General features: G+C 41.6%; 2 protein-coding genes across 3 annotated transcripts; one reads left to right on the top strand and one right to left on the bottom strand.

Annotated features, from left to right (window-relative positions):
* The first annotated feature begins 3,722 nt into the window (after positions 1-3,722).
* LOC113156805 (synembryn-A) lies at positions 3,723-8,737 on the top strand. The gene is made up of 13 exons (XM_026352143.1): positions 3,723-3,812; positions 3,901-3,948; positions 4,865-4,882; positions 4,970-5,059; positions 5,144-5,745; positions 6,073-6,214; positions 6,368-6,556; positions 6,726-6,820; positions 7,040-7,190; positions 7,340-7,435; positions 7,570-7,714; positions 7,946-8,225; positions 8,579-8,737. The coding sequence occupies exons 1-13, from the start codon at positions 3,723-3,725 to the stop codon at positions 8,718-8,720; spliced, it is 2,088 nt and encodes a 695-aa protein (XP_026207928.1). The 3' UTR covers positions 8,721-8,737.
* On the bottom strand, positions 8,732-13,855 carry irf3 (interferon regulatory factor 3). Of its 2 annotated transcripts, none has more exons than XM_026352144.1 (11): positions 13,632-13,855; positions 12,537-12,703; positions 12,186-12,354; positions 11,664-11,737; positions 11,489-11,549; positions 11,309-11,383; positions 10,950-11,189; positions 10,680-10,770; positions 10,159-10,442; positions 9,932-10,050; positions 8,732-9,467 (listed from the first exon to the last, which is right to left on the bottom strand). In XM_026352144.1, exons 2-11 carry the CDS (start codon positions 12,699-12,701, stop codon positions 9,354-9,356), a joined length of 1,392 nt encoding a protein of 463 aa, XP_026207929.1. In that variant the 5' UTR covers positions 12,702-12,703; positions 13,632-13,855; the 3' UTR covers positions 8,732-9,353. The 2 variants fall into 2 exon arrangements, with proteins under 2 accessions (XP_026207929.1, XP_026207930.1); XM_026352145.1 differs by having other exon boundaries at positions 11,309-11,371.
* Between the last annotated feature and the right edge of the window lie 147 nt (positions 13,856-14,002).

Raw genomic sequence — 14,002 nt, 5'->3', positions numbered from 1 at the left:
GCAGGTCCCGAGCTGGCAGCCGCGCTTGGGTGCCCGTCGTGGACGTAGCTTCACTGCCGTGGCGTGAGCTGATGAAGAGGAGAGCAACCTGTGTTTGTTTTCTTCGGAATGAAATGTAATGATCTTCGGTGCTGGAGCATGTTCCTCCTGCGTGTCCTTTGACCTTTTTACCCCTGAAGTTTGGACAGTCTCTTCTGGGTGGACAGTGTCTGCATCTGACCTGCTGAACCAACAGAATGAGGAATTTATTAACAAGCATTTCATGAACCACTATCTCTAATTTATAATGATGGAAGATATAAACGATCACATATGTGAGGCTGCTTTTATTTTATTTTTTTATTTATTCTCTGATTAGTTTTGTATTTACTGTTTTTCTCTGACCTGTGAGTTGGTCTGAGTGGTGAGGCAGCGGTCAGAGGCACAGTCAACAGCAGCAGAACAGCTATCTCCATACTGCACCGGCCTTTGAGAGAAAAACAACGAGCCATAAGCATCTTTGTGAAGAAAATTCAATAATCAGGTTCCATTATGTATTAAAGGCATAAAACAGACAAATAAAAGACCCTTACCACTAAGAAGATGTAAAAAGCTCCTGTAGTTTTTGGAGTAAACCATCAGTCCAGTGGTTTGTTGCTGAGTGTTGGATGCTCTAGCCGGTCACCCCTCTCCACCTCGGGTCCTTTATATTCCTGGTGCCGGCAGGGTGAGGGGGTGTGTCTGTACTGTGGTCATTACACCACAAGACCAACTCACATGCTCACAAATAACCAGCTATGAGATGTTACCACAAACAACCTGTTATCAACAACATAAAAACACATCACAGTACGTACTTTAAGTGACCTTGTACCCCGTGAGATGTTTACTGTGATGTTTACTTAGATTCTTATGTTTACCGACCCCCCCACCACCACCACCACCATCATGTACATCCTCCTCCTCCCTCACTCCACTTGCTGCTGAGCAATTGTTCCAGAAATCATTCTTTCATTTCCATCACCTGCAGGAAGCCTGCAGAGCCCAAAATAGCCACAATCCTCCTCCAGGCTTTTCTTTATCGCCCCATTTTTCCTGTGCCTTTTTCCCTTGAGTCAGTTTTGTCACCATGTTTATTTCTGAAATGTCCTTCGCTTGTTTCAAAAACAACTACTTTATGTTTCCTGAAACATAAAACTGATTTGATACAGTAGAATTATAACATTTAGAACTTTTTAAGTCTAGTTATGATCATAATGATCCACTAATTTGTAAATCGGGTGTCACATTTATTGTTTTCCTACCTCTGCGCTCAGTTTCGGCCTCTTTCCTTCACTCTAAATCACAGCTTCCTCTCTTGAGTCTATTGTTTATCTTTCCTGTGAGAACCATCTGGACAGTTTGTGTACTCGCAGTAGTGCACTGAGTCATCATGGCGCTCATGCACCTGATCACTGGTGATAAAACAGTGAGGAGTACCGTAAAGGTGATTTGACGTAGAATTAATCATGGATTTCACTGTGTTGTTTTTTGAGGAACTTCCTCTTATAAGGTTACAGCTACTGTAACAACTGAGATTAGCATGACCTCAGTGCAAGTCAGTTCCTGAGCACCTGCTGCTGCCTGGCTTTGAGCAAATAAATCACTACTGACAAAACGTGACCAGGGAATCATTTTAAATCAGAGTAAATGCTTAACAAAACAGTGGGAGAGAGTATGTGATGCATTACCAACAATATTATTTAAGTAAAGACATATTCTAAGACACATATTAATGCTGATTGTATTTTATCTATAATTTCTCTACTGATTATTGAGAAGGTGAATACACAGAAAATGTGTTTGTTATTCCTGTTAGTCTACTTCATACAATAGTGGATGATACTATAACAGTGACCATAACATAATATAGCAATACTTTTGATTATGGGAAGAAAGGTTTAATACACAATATGCACACAAATACACAATGTAAACAAAACATATTCACCTGTATTGTATCAAAAACAGATTGTATGTAGGTGGATTGAGCTGTGAAAGCTTTTTAAACTCAGGTCAACTGAGTTTAGGCTGCGTGCAGCAGATTGTGTCTCGGGTGTAACAGCACCACAGCTTGTCGTGATGTTAGTATGAGACAGGATGATAAAAGTGGAGGCTTCTGGATTCTATACATCAGTGACAGTGGTTGTTTTCTTCCACAGAGGTCATTGAAGGTCCTCTGGCTTGTTGATAGCATGCGAATAATTCATCTTGAAGACCTGTAATATGCATTTGCTTGCAGGAGACCACTTTGTTAGGACTCCTCTGACTTTTCTCCTGCTGTCACTGACGTAGCGCTCATCCTGTTGTTGTAAACCCGCACCTACCAGCCGGCCACTTCAGCCTCCTGGGCCTGCTTCCTCTACCCACTGGGTACAAGAGTGAGCATCCTGCCAGGAAGGTGGGTCTATTTTTTCAACTTAAATATCATCTTCTCACACGTTTCATCACACAGGCCACTCACGACACTACGTGTGGGGAAACATCTTTATCAGCTTCCCATGACAGTGACGTTCAAAATGAAAAACAAACCTGGCTTATTCACTAGAGCCAGTGTTAAATAATACAGTGTTAAATTGTACTGTAGTATGAACATTATATTGTATGATTCACAGTTAAACAGACTGTACTGTCCAAGGGGTCCTGTTTGAACTGACAAATTCTAAAAATAGCTCCATCTTGTGGATAGTTGGCAAAATAGCATCATACAAATCTGTGCACAAAATGTAATTCACAGTAAGTTCTCATTTTAGGAACGTCCCCTTTTTGTTACATTTGTTAAATAAAAGAACTGTTGCTTTAAGCTGTTTGCTGAAAAATAAATACTGCTGTTATCTTAGGTGAACCTACAAACAAATCCAGCTCAGCCAGCACTAACTCTGCTGTGGTTATGCACCAGCTACAGGAGCATGACAGGAACATAACTTATAGTTTCCTCAACTATTAACAGATTTAAGTAAAACCACAGAGAGCGAGAGCTGTGCAGCGCAAAGTCTGGAAACCCTGCAAGAGGTTAGAGGGTCAGCACTGAGAGATATAAGCTTAGAGTCCATTAGTGGATTATAACCACTCCATGGCCCTCTGCATCTCTCTTGGATTAAAAAGAGAGCGAGTGAGAGAGAGTGAGGCTGAGTGCATGAGAGTGAGTGGAAAGCAAATGAATGGAGCAAGTTCAAAGGCAGAACGCCGCACATTACACAGACGGTACATGGACTGAGAAAGACAGAGGGACGAGCTGAAGTGTGGTTGGAGCAGTGACAGCACTTCACAGTGTAACACGCGGCTGATAAAGAGGATTGTTTAAGGTAAGTTTAGACAAATACATGATGTAAAAAGTTCTTATCTCGATACTGAATGTGTTCCACATGGACACCAGACAGCTGTCATGTAAAGGGTAAAGGTGCATTGTTTGTTAGCTCAGGATCATTTGATCAAATTGATGAGGTTGTAGTAATCATATGATGGGATGCTGAATATTTTATCATTCAGTGTGATCTTTCTCTTTCTTTTCACACTTACTTGATCAGCTGTGAAATAAATTTCAGATTAAATGCAGGTGTCACTGTGTTTCTCACAAAGCATAACCACTTCCAGCACTCACCCTCATCTCTGTCGTTGTGTAACGTTCATTTCATTACGGCCTGAATGATTATTTTCTTGTGTGTGTGTGTGTGTGTGTGTGTGTGTGTGTGCGTGCAGGAATCATGGACGTGGACGTGGAGGGGATTATCCAGTGCATCAAGCAGGGGGATGACAGCGGCTTGCAGACACAGCTACAGGAGTTCAACAAAGAGGTAGCACCACACAGAAGCTCACACGTTCTCATATCTGGACAACAGCACACTGCTGCAGCTCCCTTTGTCACCGTTGCTCTCTTCACAGTATGCCCAGTGCTTCTTCTTCGACGCACAGGAGAGGGAGCGAAGGAAAGTAAGTTGGAAGTTAAGCGTCCCATCTCCCCGCTGTCCCTCACCTTCCTCTTGTATGTCCACCACCCCCCCTCCCCACCTCTACTCCACAGTCTGTCTGTGATTAATAATTCTGCTGTATCAGATGGATCCTGGATCAGATGATCCTCTCTCCTTGCTCAGGCAGATTGAGTCCAGACAGAGCTCCTGAACGACCAACATCAATATCAATTCATCACAGTCATTTGCAGCCTCTGAACAGCAACGACATGTTGAATAGTAGTAATAGTAGCTAAACTGTTTTTATAAAAAAAAGATTATATCTAAATTAAAAAAAAATAAGGTGTGTTAATAATTGTATAAATGAACATTTATTTAGTTCTTCTTCTTTTAAATTGATTTACTGTTATATTTAATTGAACTTCTAGTTTGATTCAAATATGTATTTTTTATTCAATTAAATAGAAAATCTGTATGCGTATTAGTATAAGCATTTTTTTAATTAAGTGACATTTTTATTGTTCAGAATTGATACCAATTTTTAAAAGTTAATTTAATTAAATTGAATTTATTGTTCAATATTGAATTAAAAAAACTTTTATTCCATTTTTGGATGTTACATTTAGAATTTTCTTAATCTAACAGTATCCTATCTCGTTTCTGTTCACAGGTCTGTCACCTATTGAAATATTAATGAATGAATAACCTAATAGTCTCTGTGAATTAAAATAGCACAATAATCACTCTTTATTAATATGTAGCATGAAAAGAAGATAGAAAACAATTAGATCTAAAAATGTTTTTAAAAAGATAAAAAAATATATGATATATAATATAATATTCACAGCGGTATTGATCTCTGGTAATATGTACTGATATTCTTTTCTTTCTTTTTTGCTATGTTGCCCTCTGAAATTGGACCATCAACTTTTCTAAAGCAAAGAAAACTAGAAGAGGTACAGTGTTAAAATAGTGTTATTTATAAATCTATCAATCGTTTGTAATCTATTCTGAGATATTTGATCATATTTACTCTGCTGTAGTTCAGGAAAAAGAAAGAGAGAGAGTACCCTGATTCTGACTCAGACTGTGATGAGTACGACCGGGAGGATCGAGGCCTCGTCCTCAGACAGGTACTGACACTGTTTCTTTCTGTCCCTTATTTCTTTGACCAATACTTTTTATCTAAATCTCTTTTTTTCTGTTCCTGTCCTCAGAATTTAGCTGTTGTCCTTCTCAGATTTATAAGAACGGGAGTTAGGTGTTGCCTGCTGAGAGTATCTCTACGCACCCTGAGGATCCTCTCCAGAGACAAAAAGGTCTTGGGCCCCTTGGTGACTGACAGCGCTCTGCTGACATTGGCCAAACTAGCCGGGCTGACCTCAAGTGATGCCAGCGACGAAGCCAACGACCCTGATTCGGATTTCTATGACAACATCATCTCTTCTCTTGCTGAGGCCAAAGTGTTGCAGCATCACTCTGACGAGGAAGAAGGGGGCACTGAAGCTAGTGACCAAAGTGAGGAGTGCTCTGCCTTTGCCGAGGATGCCAAGAGTGACATCAGCATCCCCAACAGCCGGGAGCTGGGCAGCTGGTTTGGGAGCCACAGGACCAGCATCAACGAAATGCACAAAGGCGGCATCCGTCACAAAGCGCTGGAGCGAGGGAGGAGGGACCGCCGAGAGAGCAAGATGGAGGGGGAGGAAGAGGAGGAGGAGGGGGCCTCGGGAGAGGAGGCACAGAGAAAAGAGGCCATGAAGGTGTTGTGTAACGTGGTGTACAACAGCACCTGGGCACAGGAAAGGTTCAGCGCTCTCAGGTGGGCTTCCTCACAGGACGCAGACACAAATAGTGTTGGCTTTGCATTTGTCTCTTACTGTCACAGAGGTTCTTAGAGCTGGCAGCTAAATATTAGTTAAATGAAGCCCTGTTACAAAAATCCGTGATGACATTCAACCCTTCTGAATCTAAGACTAAACCCTTGTACACAGACTGAAAGCAGCACGTCCGTGCATGTTCTCTGAGGTTTGCTAAAGGTCATTATGAGAAATGAATATCCTATAGTGAGAAAGGGAAAGGGCAGACTCAGGCCAAATGTCAGAGACGGTGTTATTCTCAACCTCTTGTTGTTTTTTTTTTCCATCAGGCTCATGTGTGGTCTCATAGAGCGTGTATCCTCCAGTGTCAGCTGCTCTTCTCCCTCCTCGCTCAGTGTTCAGTTCTATGAATTACGCCTGATGTTCCTCATGACTGCACTAAGGCCAGAGCTCAGCACGCAGCTGAAACAGGTGACATAACCAGGTGTACTACATATTTATTGCATGAAATATGTGCCACAGTATAAATGAAACTAGTCACTATACGTGGTAGCTATATCTGATTTAGTTTGTTTTGACCTAGATTCTCATCCAGCCTCCTTTCTGCTCTTCTTCTTCTTCTAGGAGGGAGGGGTGTCCATCCTCACGGCAGCTTTAGACAGCTGCCTTGAGATTCAGTGGAAGGACCAGTATGAGTGTGCGCTGGACCCAGCAGCACCACCCATCTCTCTGGAAGCCTCTCAACGCATCGTAGAGATCCTCAAAATCCTCTTTAACATCACCTTCAGCACCCACAGGCAGGAGCCGAGCGAGGTCAGTGAATGCGAGGCATGTGAGAAGCAAGAGGTTTGTCAGCGCCACAGCTGCCATCTATCAACACCTGTCTGTCTTAATTCACATGGTCTCCAAGCTGTGTACATCAGTACAGATCAACTCCTCCACAGAGGGTTCTACTGCACTCAACTTTTTCCTCCTCCCTCAGGATGATGCAGCTCTTTACCGACACCTGGTGGCCATCCTGCGCCTCTGCCTGATGAAGAAGTGCACGTTGTCAGAGGACACCGACGAACTGCAGGGGTGAGCAGAGTGAATCAAAGTGAGGTTGAACGAAGGAAAGTCACAATTAAAGTCATCGTGTTTTAAATAAACACTGTAACATGTATTCCTGATCATAGATTTATTATCACTATATGTTTTTACCACCTATTAGATGGTTGTGTGTGGCAGTAGACAACAGTCTCTCTCTTCAGTCTTCTCTCACCCTCTTAATGTTGTGACCTTCTCTCAACTCCACAGTCACACAGTCAACCTGTTGTCAGCGCTGCCTCTCCAGTGTCTCGATGTGCTGCTGACGGTGCCTCTGGCACCTGACTCGGAGCAGTGCCAGGGGGTCAACATGGACTGTGTCCACACTCTGCTGATGTTCATGGAGAGACGCCTCGAGTCGGTGAGGGAGGATGTGCTGTAGCAGAACTAAACTGTCTCACAACGGTCTAATCCCAGCTCACGAGAGAGGCTAAAATTTAGTATTTGTTCTATTATTCATTTTAATAATGAAATAGGATTAGTGAATTTTCCTTGTTGTTTGCTTCTCAGGGTGATAAGATCAAAGAGAAGCTGACGCCAATCCTCAACCTGCTGACGGAGAGCTGCAGAGCCCACAGAGAAACACGCCAGTACATCAGGAAACATGTAAGAACTCTGAAGTCATGATGGTTTTTTTTAAAGAAAGGAAATTATTGGTTCATGTAATATTTTGATGATGTTTGTAGCCAGTGTTTTCTTTTATGTTCAAAGATAAAAACTGAACCTATCCTTTGCATCAGATCCTGCCTCCGTTGAGAGATGTATCACAAAGGCCAGAGGAAGGCACCACAGTGAAGAGTCGTCTGATCCGTCTCATGACTCATCTGGATACAGATCTCAAACACTGTGCTGCTGACCTCATCTTTGTCCTCTGCAAGGAAAACGGTAAGGTCGGACACTATTGCTCTCTCACGTTTAATGGAGACTGATTCAGTTACACAGCATAGACAATCAAGACAGTGGATATAATGTGCTTACATGACAAATGAAAAAGAACATGGGTAGTGACAAGTTAAATGATTTTTATTTGTCTTCACAACAGGCGTAAAGAGATAAATACTTTTTTGTAACTTGTGCCTCATCTCTATGAATCTTTTATCGCCCCCCTTTGTCCAGTGAGGCGTTTTGTCAAGTACACAGGTTATGGCAATGCAGCGGGTCTGCTGGCCACCAGGGGGTTGCTGGGTGGCCAAGGCTCCAGGACTTCCAACTCCGACGCCCAGTACTCCAGCGACTCTGACTCGGACACTGAGGAATACCGACTGGTTAAGGATCGCATCAACCCGGTGACAGGGCGGGTGGAGGCAGAGCAACCGGACCCCATGGAGGGTATGACAGAGGAGGAGAAGGAGGAAGAGGCCAAGAGGCTGATCATGCTCTTCAACAAGTTGTCCAGGTTGGTCTATTAAATCTCACCTACTAAGCTATTATAACACTTCATTGTAATTCAATAAAATATCATATTTAAAAGTCCCATGAATATCAGGGGTAGTATCATGAGTAATCATTTCCTGTGCAGAGATGAAGCTTCAGCATTGAATTGACACAGGTGACAAAAATATGACATGGATGAATTTTATTGTATAAATCTTATAGCAACAGATTGATAGCAACAGATTTTTAAAACCTTATTTAAGAAAACACCTTCACTAAGTTTCCAGTACCGGCTGAGATGAATATTGAATAAGCATACGGTATAATACAATAGAATAAGAACAGTTCACCATGATCACCTTACGTGTTTTGCAGAGATAACATTATCCAGCCGATGGGGGTGAATTCAGAGGGGAAGCTGGTCCCAATATCGGGACTGAGGGACAATGCCCTCAATGAGGAGGGGAAGTCTGAGTCGGAAAATGACGGAGAAGCAGAAGAAGAGGAGAAGAACTGAAAAAAAAACTCACTACATTTTTGTAGATATCCCATTTCTAAAGTCTGACTTAATATTTGCTGTATGAATATAGAGGCCACCATCAACAAAATGATGTAGTTCTCAACCTCGCTCAGGCTGCCATTCTGAAACTGACTAAATTCAAGAAAGATTATAAAACACTTTTCTGTTTTTTGTTATTTTATGTGAATATATAATTATAATAAAGAGCACCAGCAGGTCCATAATAAAACTGTAATTCTAAATTGATAGTAGATCCTAAATTCATAAATATTTTAACCAAATCTTGATGCTGTACATGTTTCTACTGATATTATATGTGTTAAATGTATATTGTACTTAAATTCAAGTCACGTCTACAGTAATGCACACACTCATAAATTAATTGAATAAAAATGATGCAAAAAAACACACGCACAGCACATTTACTTTTTTTTGTTCCATAGCTGCTTGTTGTTGTCCTCAGTCTCATTCAGTCTCATTCTGTTAGAAATATGGTCCTAATCCCCAGAAGTACATGCACCAATTATATCAGTGACGAAATAAGAAAATGCCCAACCCTCCCCATCATCTCTTAGTTCCGCGTAAAAATATTTTGTGAAAAGATTTTGTGGAAGGGAACAGCAAAGTGCATCAGTACATCTCCATCATCTCTTCGAGGGACATCTGCAGCTCTACAGACTGCAGGGAGGAGGCGCCGCCTGCTACGGCCATATTCTTCAGTAGCTCCATTGAAGTCAGGACCACCTGAGACAGAAAAAAAACAGAGACGTCAGATGCAATGGCAGGAGCAAGTTGGCAAATCTGAGCTTGACACAAGCCATAATCAAAAACGCTTGAGCAAAGAGATGTGTCAAGCTGGTTTCTTTCGAGAACCTTCTGTAAAAGCTTTTCCATTTTTCAGCATGCACTCGTCTGTGATGGTTTGTGGGTAAAGAAACACGCTTTACATCTGAGAGATCAGCTGTCAACTCACATACACAGGGTTCGTTCCCTGCAAGCTGTTAAATGATACTGCGACAGAATTGCCTCTGTAAAAGTGGAGCTCACTGCACCTCCCTTGAGTGGGTAATTTGGGGTGTTTTATAGCACTCAAATTTGATAAGAGTTATGTGCAGCGAAAAAAAAAAAAAACATTTTCTCCAAACTGAAAAAAGGTCTGTGAGAACACAACACTGTCTGTGTGTTTTAATAATTTAAGGTCCTCTCACCTCCACTGTGATGAGTTTCTTCTCCCAAGGCCTGTTGTCTGGGTCAGGCCATTTCTCCCCGATGCAGAAGAACAGCGAGCAGGGAGGAGAGTCTCTCCCATCAATGAAGTTTAATATACCTAGCGGGACATGACAATCAATCACTATATCAAGCCAAAGTATAAAATACAGCACACGTCTTTGCAGGTACCCCATCAAGAAGCAATGGAATTATTCCTTTCACCCACCTTGCACAAAGTCCTTGAACGTGTAAAGCGGTTGAGGCTGTTTAGAAATCTCTTGGGATTTTCCGCTTCGGTCAAACTTGGAGAAGCTCCAAAATGCTTTCATTTCACCCCGGCGCTGGCCATAGACTACATGACCTGACACCCCCACATCCAGACTCTCCAGCTTGTCCAGGATGCGCTGGGTCAGACTGGCCTGGGTTTTATCCAGCATGGCGCCCGGACTTGGCAGAGAGACCAAGGACAGGCCTGATTCAGGATCCAGCACTGGCGCGATGAGTTCGGGTCTGATGTGAAGACAACATTGATTCATCTGAATGTACGCTGATTAGCGGTTTATATGTTTATGTTTTTATGGACATTTTGGGACAGTTTGGGCTTATTTGCTTTATTTTCTCGACTTAGAAAAGAAAGGTCTCGTATCTGTACGACAAACATGAAGCCACAGCAAAAACAAGGTGTCAGCTCAGCATAGCTTAAATGTTTAAATTCAGGATTTGTAAGAAGCTTTACGTTGATGTTACCTGTAGACTAAGCGGACACCAGCTTCATTCTCAACCAGCTGCTCAGACACCTTCACCCCTCTGTAGTATACCGTTATCCTGAACTCAGTCTCTAAGGATTTAGAAAGAGGAGGATTGTCTGAGACAACAAGTCTTCACTGTGTTCCTGTTTCAGAAAATTCAGCTCAAGTGGTAAGTAATAAATTTAAGTCACATCACTGTGTTGTTTTTTTTATATTTTAGGAGGATAGTTTAAAAGTGGCCATTTAATGTTTACATGTATCAACTCACTGAAATTTTCTCCATCTCTGGTCTTGTTCATGGTATGTAGGAATTGCTCTGCCAGTTGCCCACCACAGTCCCCTCCCTCAGCTCCCCCCATTGGATGTGCTGGTTGCTCAGGCAACCCAGCTTCACTGCCTGCACCCTCAAACATGACTGGATACTGCTGTTGCCCAGGCAACGGGTGTCCACCAATCAAAACCTGGTTTTGGAGCTGCTGTTGCTCAGGAGGAGTCTCAAAGGCTCCTTCTGTGGAAAAAGTTGGAGAAACAGAAAAAGTGTTTGTAGGAAAGTACAGTGCTACTCTTTGTTTCGTGCTCATACTGCAGCAGAGAGGAGGAAATGATAAGCAGAACTGATCGGTCTACCTGTTTCAGGGCCAATTTGCAGTCCCTTCAGACACACCTGGAGAATATCATGCTCAGTGGAGTCTACAGGAAGACCTGATTAATTTAGAAATACTCACGTATTACATGTAAATACTATTACTATAACAGTGATTTACTACATTAATAAAAACATAAATAGTGAGAGAGGGGCTCCCTTACCTGCAAATACAGTTTCTTCTGTAAGGAAGAGACACTCATCAAAGCACGGTTCAACCTGGCTCTAGGATTTAATCGATACACATCCGCATGAGTTCATATGCAGTTACATAAATAGTACTTCATTTACATGGCATTTACATTTCACTCCCTGTGTTCCTACAAGTTAACCACTTACTTCTTGTACAGGAAAGTTATAATCCTCAGTCAAATTGAGCTCATCTTGATCCTGGGATCCAGCAGAAACGTTAGCTTAAATGATAACAACAAAGAGTCTTACTATCTCTTCATAATGTAGCCTTGTAAACATGTAATCTTTACAATTGTCTTATTTAAAATCCACATTATCAATCAACTGATGTATATTTTGCCCCTTTTGGTAGTTTTATTTCTTCTGTGTCTGATTGGTTCAATATTTGCAAGCTTGGTTTTGGTCATTTTGTATAAAGGATCTGTCTGGAGGGGGGGTCGCTGATGTCTCGAGCCCCTGAATGATAAAGTGCTCATGACTAGTCTCTCTTAAAGGATTGCTCTCTTTTATGGGGAAGAGAACAGTCCTTTAGATTAAAATCTTTGCATTTTAATTTCAAATCAAAATCAGACTAATTTTTTGTTTTAGTTAATCAGAGAAAAACCTTTTTACTTTTTAACTTGGGGAACTAAATCCGGATTGTCTATGGACAATGTGGAGGATCTTCACCTGCTGATGCCTCCTCAGGCCAGCGAAACACTTTGTGAGGATTAGCAGCATCGTTTTTCTTGTCGTCGAGCATTTTGAAGCGCTTTGCTCGAAGGGCACTGCGAAAGTTTCTCTTCCAGACGGAGGGGTCTCCTTGAGCTCGGCCATTGCCACTCACCTCTGCCCAAGCCTGCAAGGAAGAAGCCAGGAAGACAACCATCACGTTAACTGGCAAACGTTTTAATATTTGATAGATTATTTAAATTCCCACTGTCACTGTAGAACTATGAATAAGCTATGTCTAATTATTTTTATGATTACTTTCCAAGTGTTTTTCATTTCACGTTGTTTAAATCTTTGGAAGATAGTTACCTTAAAGATGAGTATGTCAGTGTCAGAGGAGTCCTGTCTCAAAGCATGTTTCCATGGGATTGAGAACTCGGTTTGCTCTTGGTTTGTCCAGTGGACGCCAGGATACCTGCAACTGTCAATCTGAGCCCGCAGCCACGGGATGAGCAGTGGTTTAGAATAAGACATCTCTGCAGAAGTAAGAAAAAGAGAAGTACTGTGTCAACAGCGCTGCCAGGACTCACTTTACTGGTTGGTTTGCTGCCATTCACTTCAGGACTGGGTGTTGTCAGAGAATAGTCACATAATTCAAAGTTCAACAACAACAGAAACTATTAATACATCCTATAATAAGTGAATAATATCAGCAAAAATAACAGGAAAGCCTAAAGACTTCATAATGCGGTGAAGGAATTAGTTATTTTATATGTTATTTTTAACATATCACCAGAAGGTAGAGAATGAATAGCTACTTTGATATTTTGAATTAACTCACTTCAATAAAGAGCATATCCTAACATATGTGCATATCTAACATAACTGGAATAGGGGATGTCTGCCCATCTTTCTCTACTTCCACTGAATTATCAAACGTTTAAGAAGAAATATGTGGTTTCGTCATCCTAGTTTCTGAAGCAGCCCACACTGAGTTACTATGGTAAAGGTGGGAAAACCAGCTTAAATCTACTATTTCAGAGTGTCAGGAAAGAGGAAGCAGGCATATGTGAGAGCACTTAATACTAAAATAATACTGCTGGGGAGAAAAATTAAAAGAAAATGCATAAATTATTACAGCAAAAAATATATTCATGTAGGAAGCTGAAAAGTCTCCTCATTGTGAAGAGTTTAGTCCAAGTTAGAAGTGACACAGTCACACTATTAGGAAATAAAACACTCATACAGTCAGTTGTGAATCTAAATGGACTAAGTCTCCTTCTGTGTTTAACAGAAGTAAACAACAACAAACCAAACAACAGCCGCTAGTGAGTTACATAGGTTTAATACTAGTTACACGTTAATAGGCTCATAACGTTTAGAAGAAAGCAAAATCTAACTGCAGAGAGTTTACATTTGCGAGCAACACTAAGAGTTTAAATTAATAAAAAACAACTCTCCTACCTGTTGTGTTTGAGCCGGTGCAGGTGAATGTTGAGTTCAAGTGCAGTCGTTTTCGCCGCTAAGTCACCAGGAATACGATGCAGGAACTGTCTGCACATAAACTCACCGTACGTGTCGAAGCTCTGCGGCAAAGTGTCAGTCAGTCCCAGCTGGTCCCTCCTAAAAATACTGCCAGGAGTCCCGCACACTCTTCGTTCTCGGGAAACTCCGAGTGCTCAGTTTCGTTTTCCAGATGTTACGTCAGCTGCTGCGTTTTTTTGTTTTTGTTTTTTTACGACTCTACGTCATGACGCACCTCTATCTTTCCACACTTGTGAGGACCCTCATTCAAACTGTTCGTGTAACATTAAAATCACACACCATCACATGCG

The sequence above is a fragment of the Anabas testudineus genome, chromosome 19, assembly GCF_900324465.2.
Source record: "Anabas testudineus chromosome 19, fAnaTes1.2, whole genome shotgun sequence".
Lineage (NCBI taxonomy): Eukaryota > Metazoa > Chordata > Actinopteri > Anabantiformes > Anabantidae > Anabas > Anabas testudineus.
This window is presented reverse-complemented; position numbering and strand designations above follow the sequence as displayed.

What these genes read in the sequence shown, in the direction of transcription:
- irf3 (XM_026352144.1), bottom strand. Translation starts at nt 12,701, where the DNA reads ATGTCTTATTCTAAACCACTGCTCATCCCGTGGCTGCGGGCTCAGATT. An exon ending in CTGACATACTCATCTTTAAG is followed by an intron (nt 12,355 to 12,536) that starts GTAACTATCTTC and finishes TCTTCCTTGCAG; the next exon opens with GCTTGGGCAGAGGTGAGTGG. An exon ending in AGAAGAAACTGTATTTGCAG is followed by an intron (nt 11,384 to 11,488) that starts GTAAGGGAGCCC and finishes TAAATTAATCAG; the next exon opens with GTCTTCCTGTAGACTCCACT.
- LOC113156805 (XM_026352143.1), top strand. Translation starts at nt 3,723, where the DNA reads ATGGACGTGGACGTGGAGGGGATTATCCAGTGCATCAAGCAGGGGGAT. An exon ending in TACAGGAGTTCAACAAAGAG is followed by an intron (nt 3,813 to 3,900) that starts GTAGCACCACAC and finishes CTCTCTTCACAG; the next exon opens with TATGCCCAGTGCTTCTTCTT. An exon ending in GAAAGGTTCAGCGCTCTCAG is followed by an intron (nt 5,746 to 6,072) that starts GTGGGCTTCCTC and finishes TTTTTCCATCAG; the next exon opens with GCTCATGTGTGGTCTCATAG.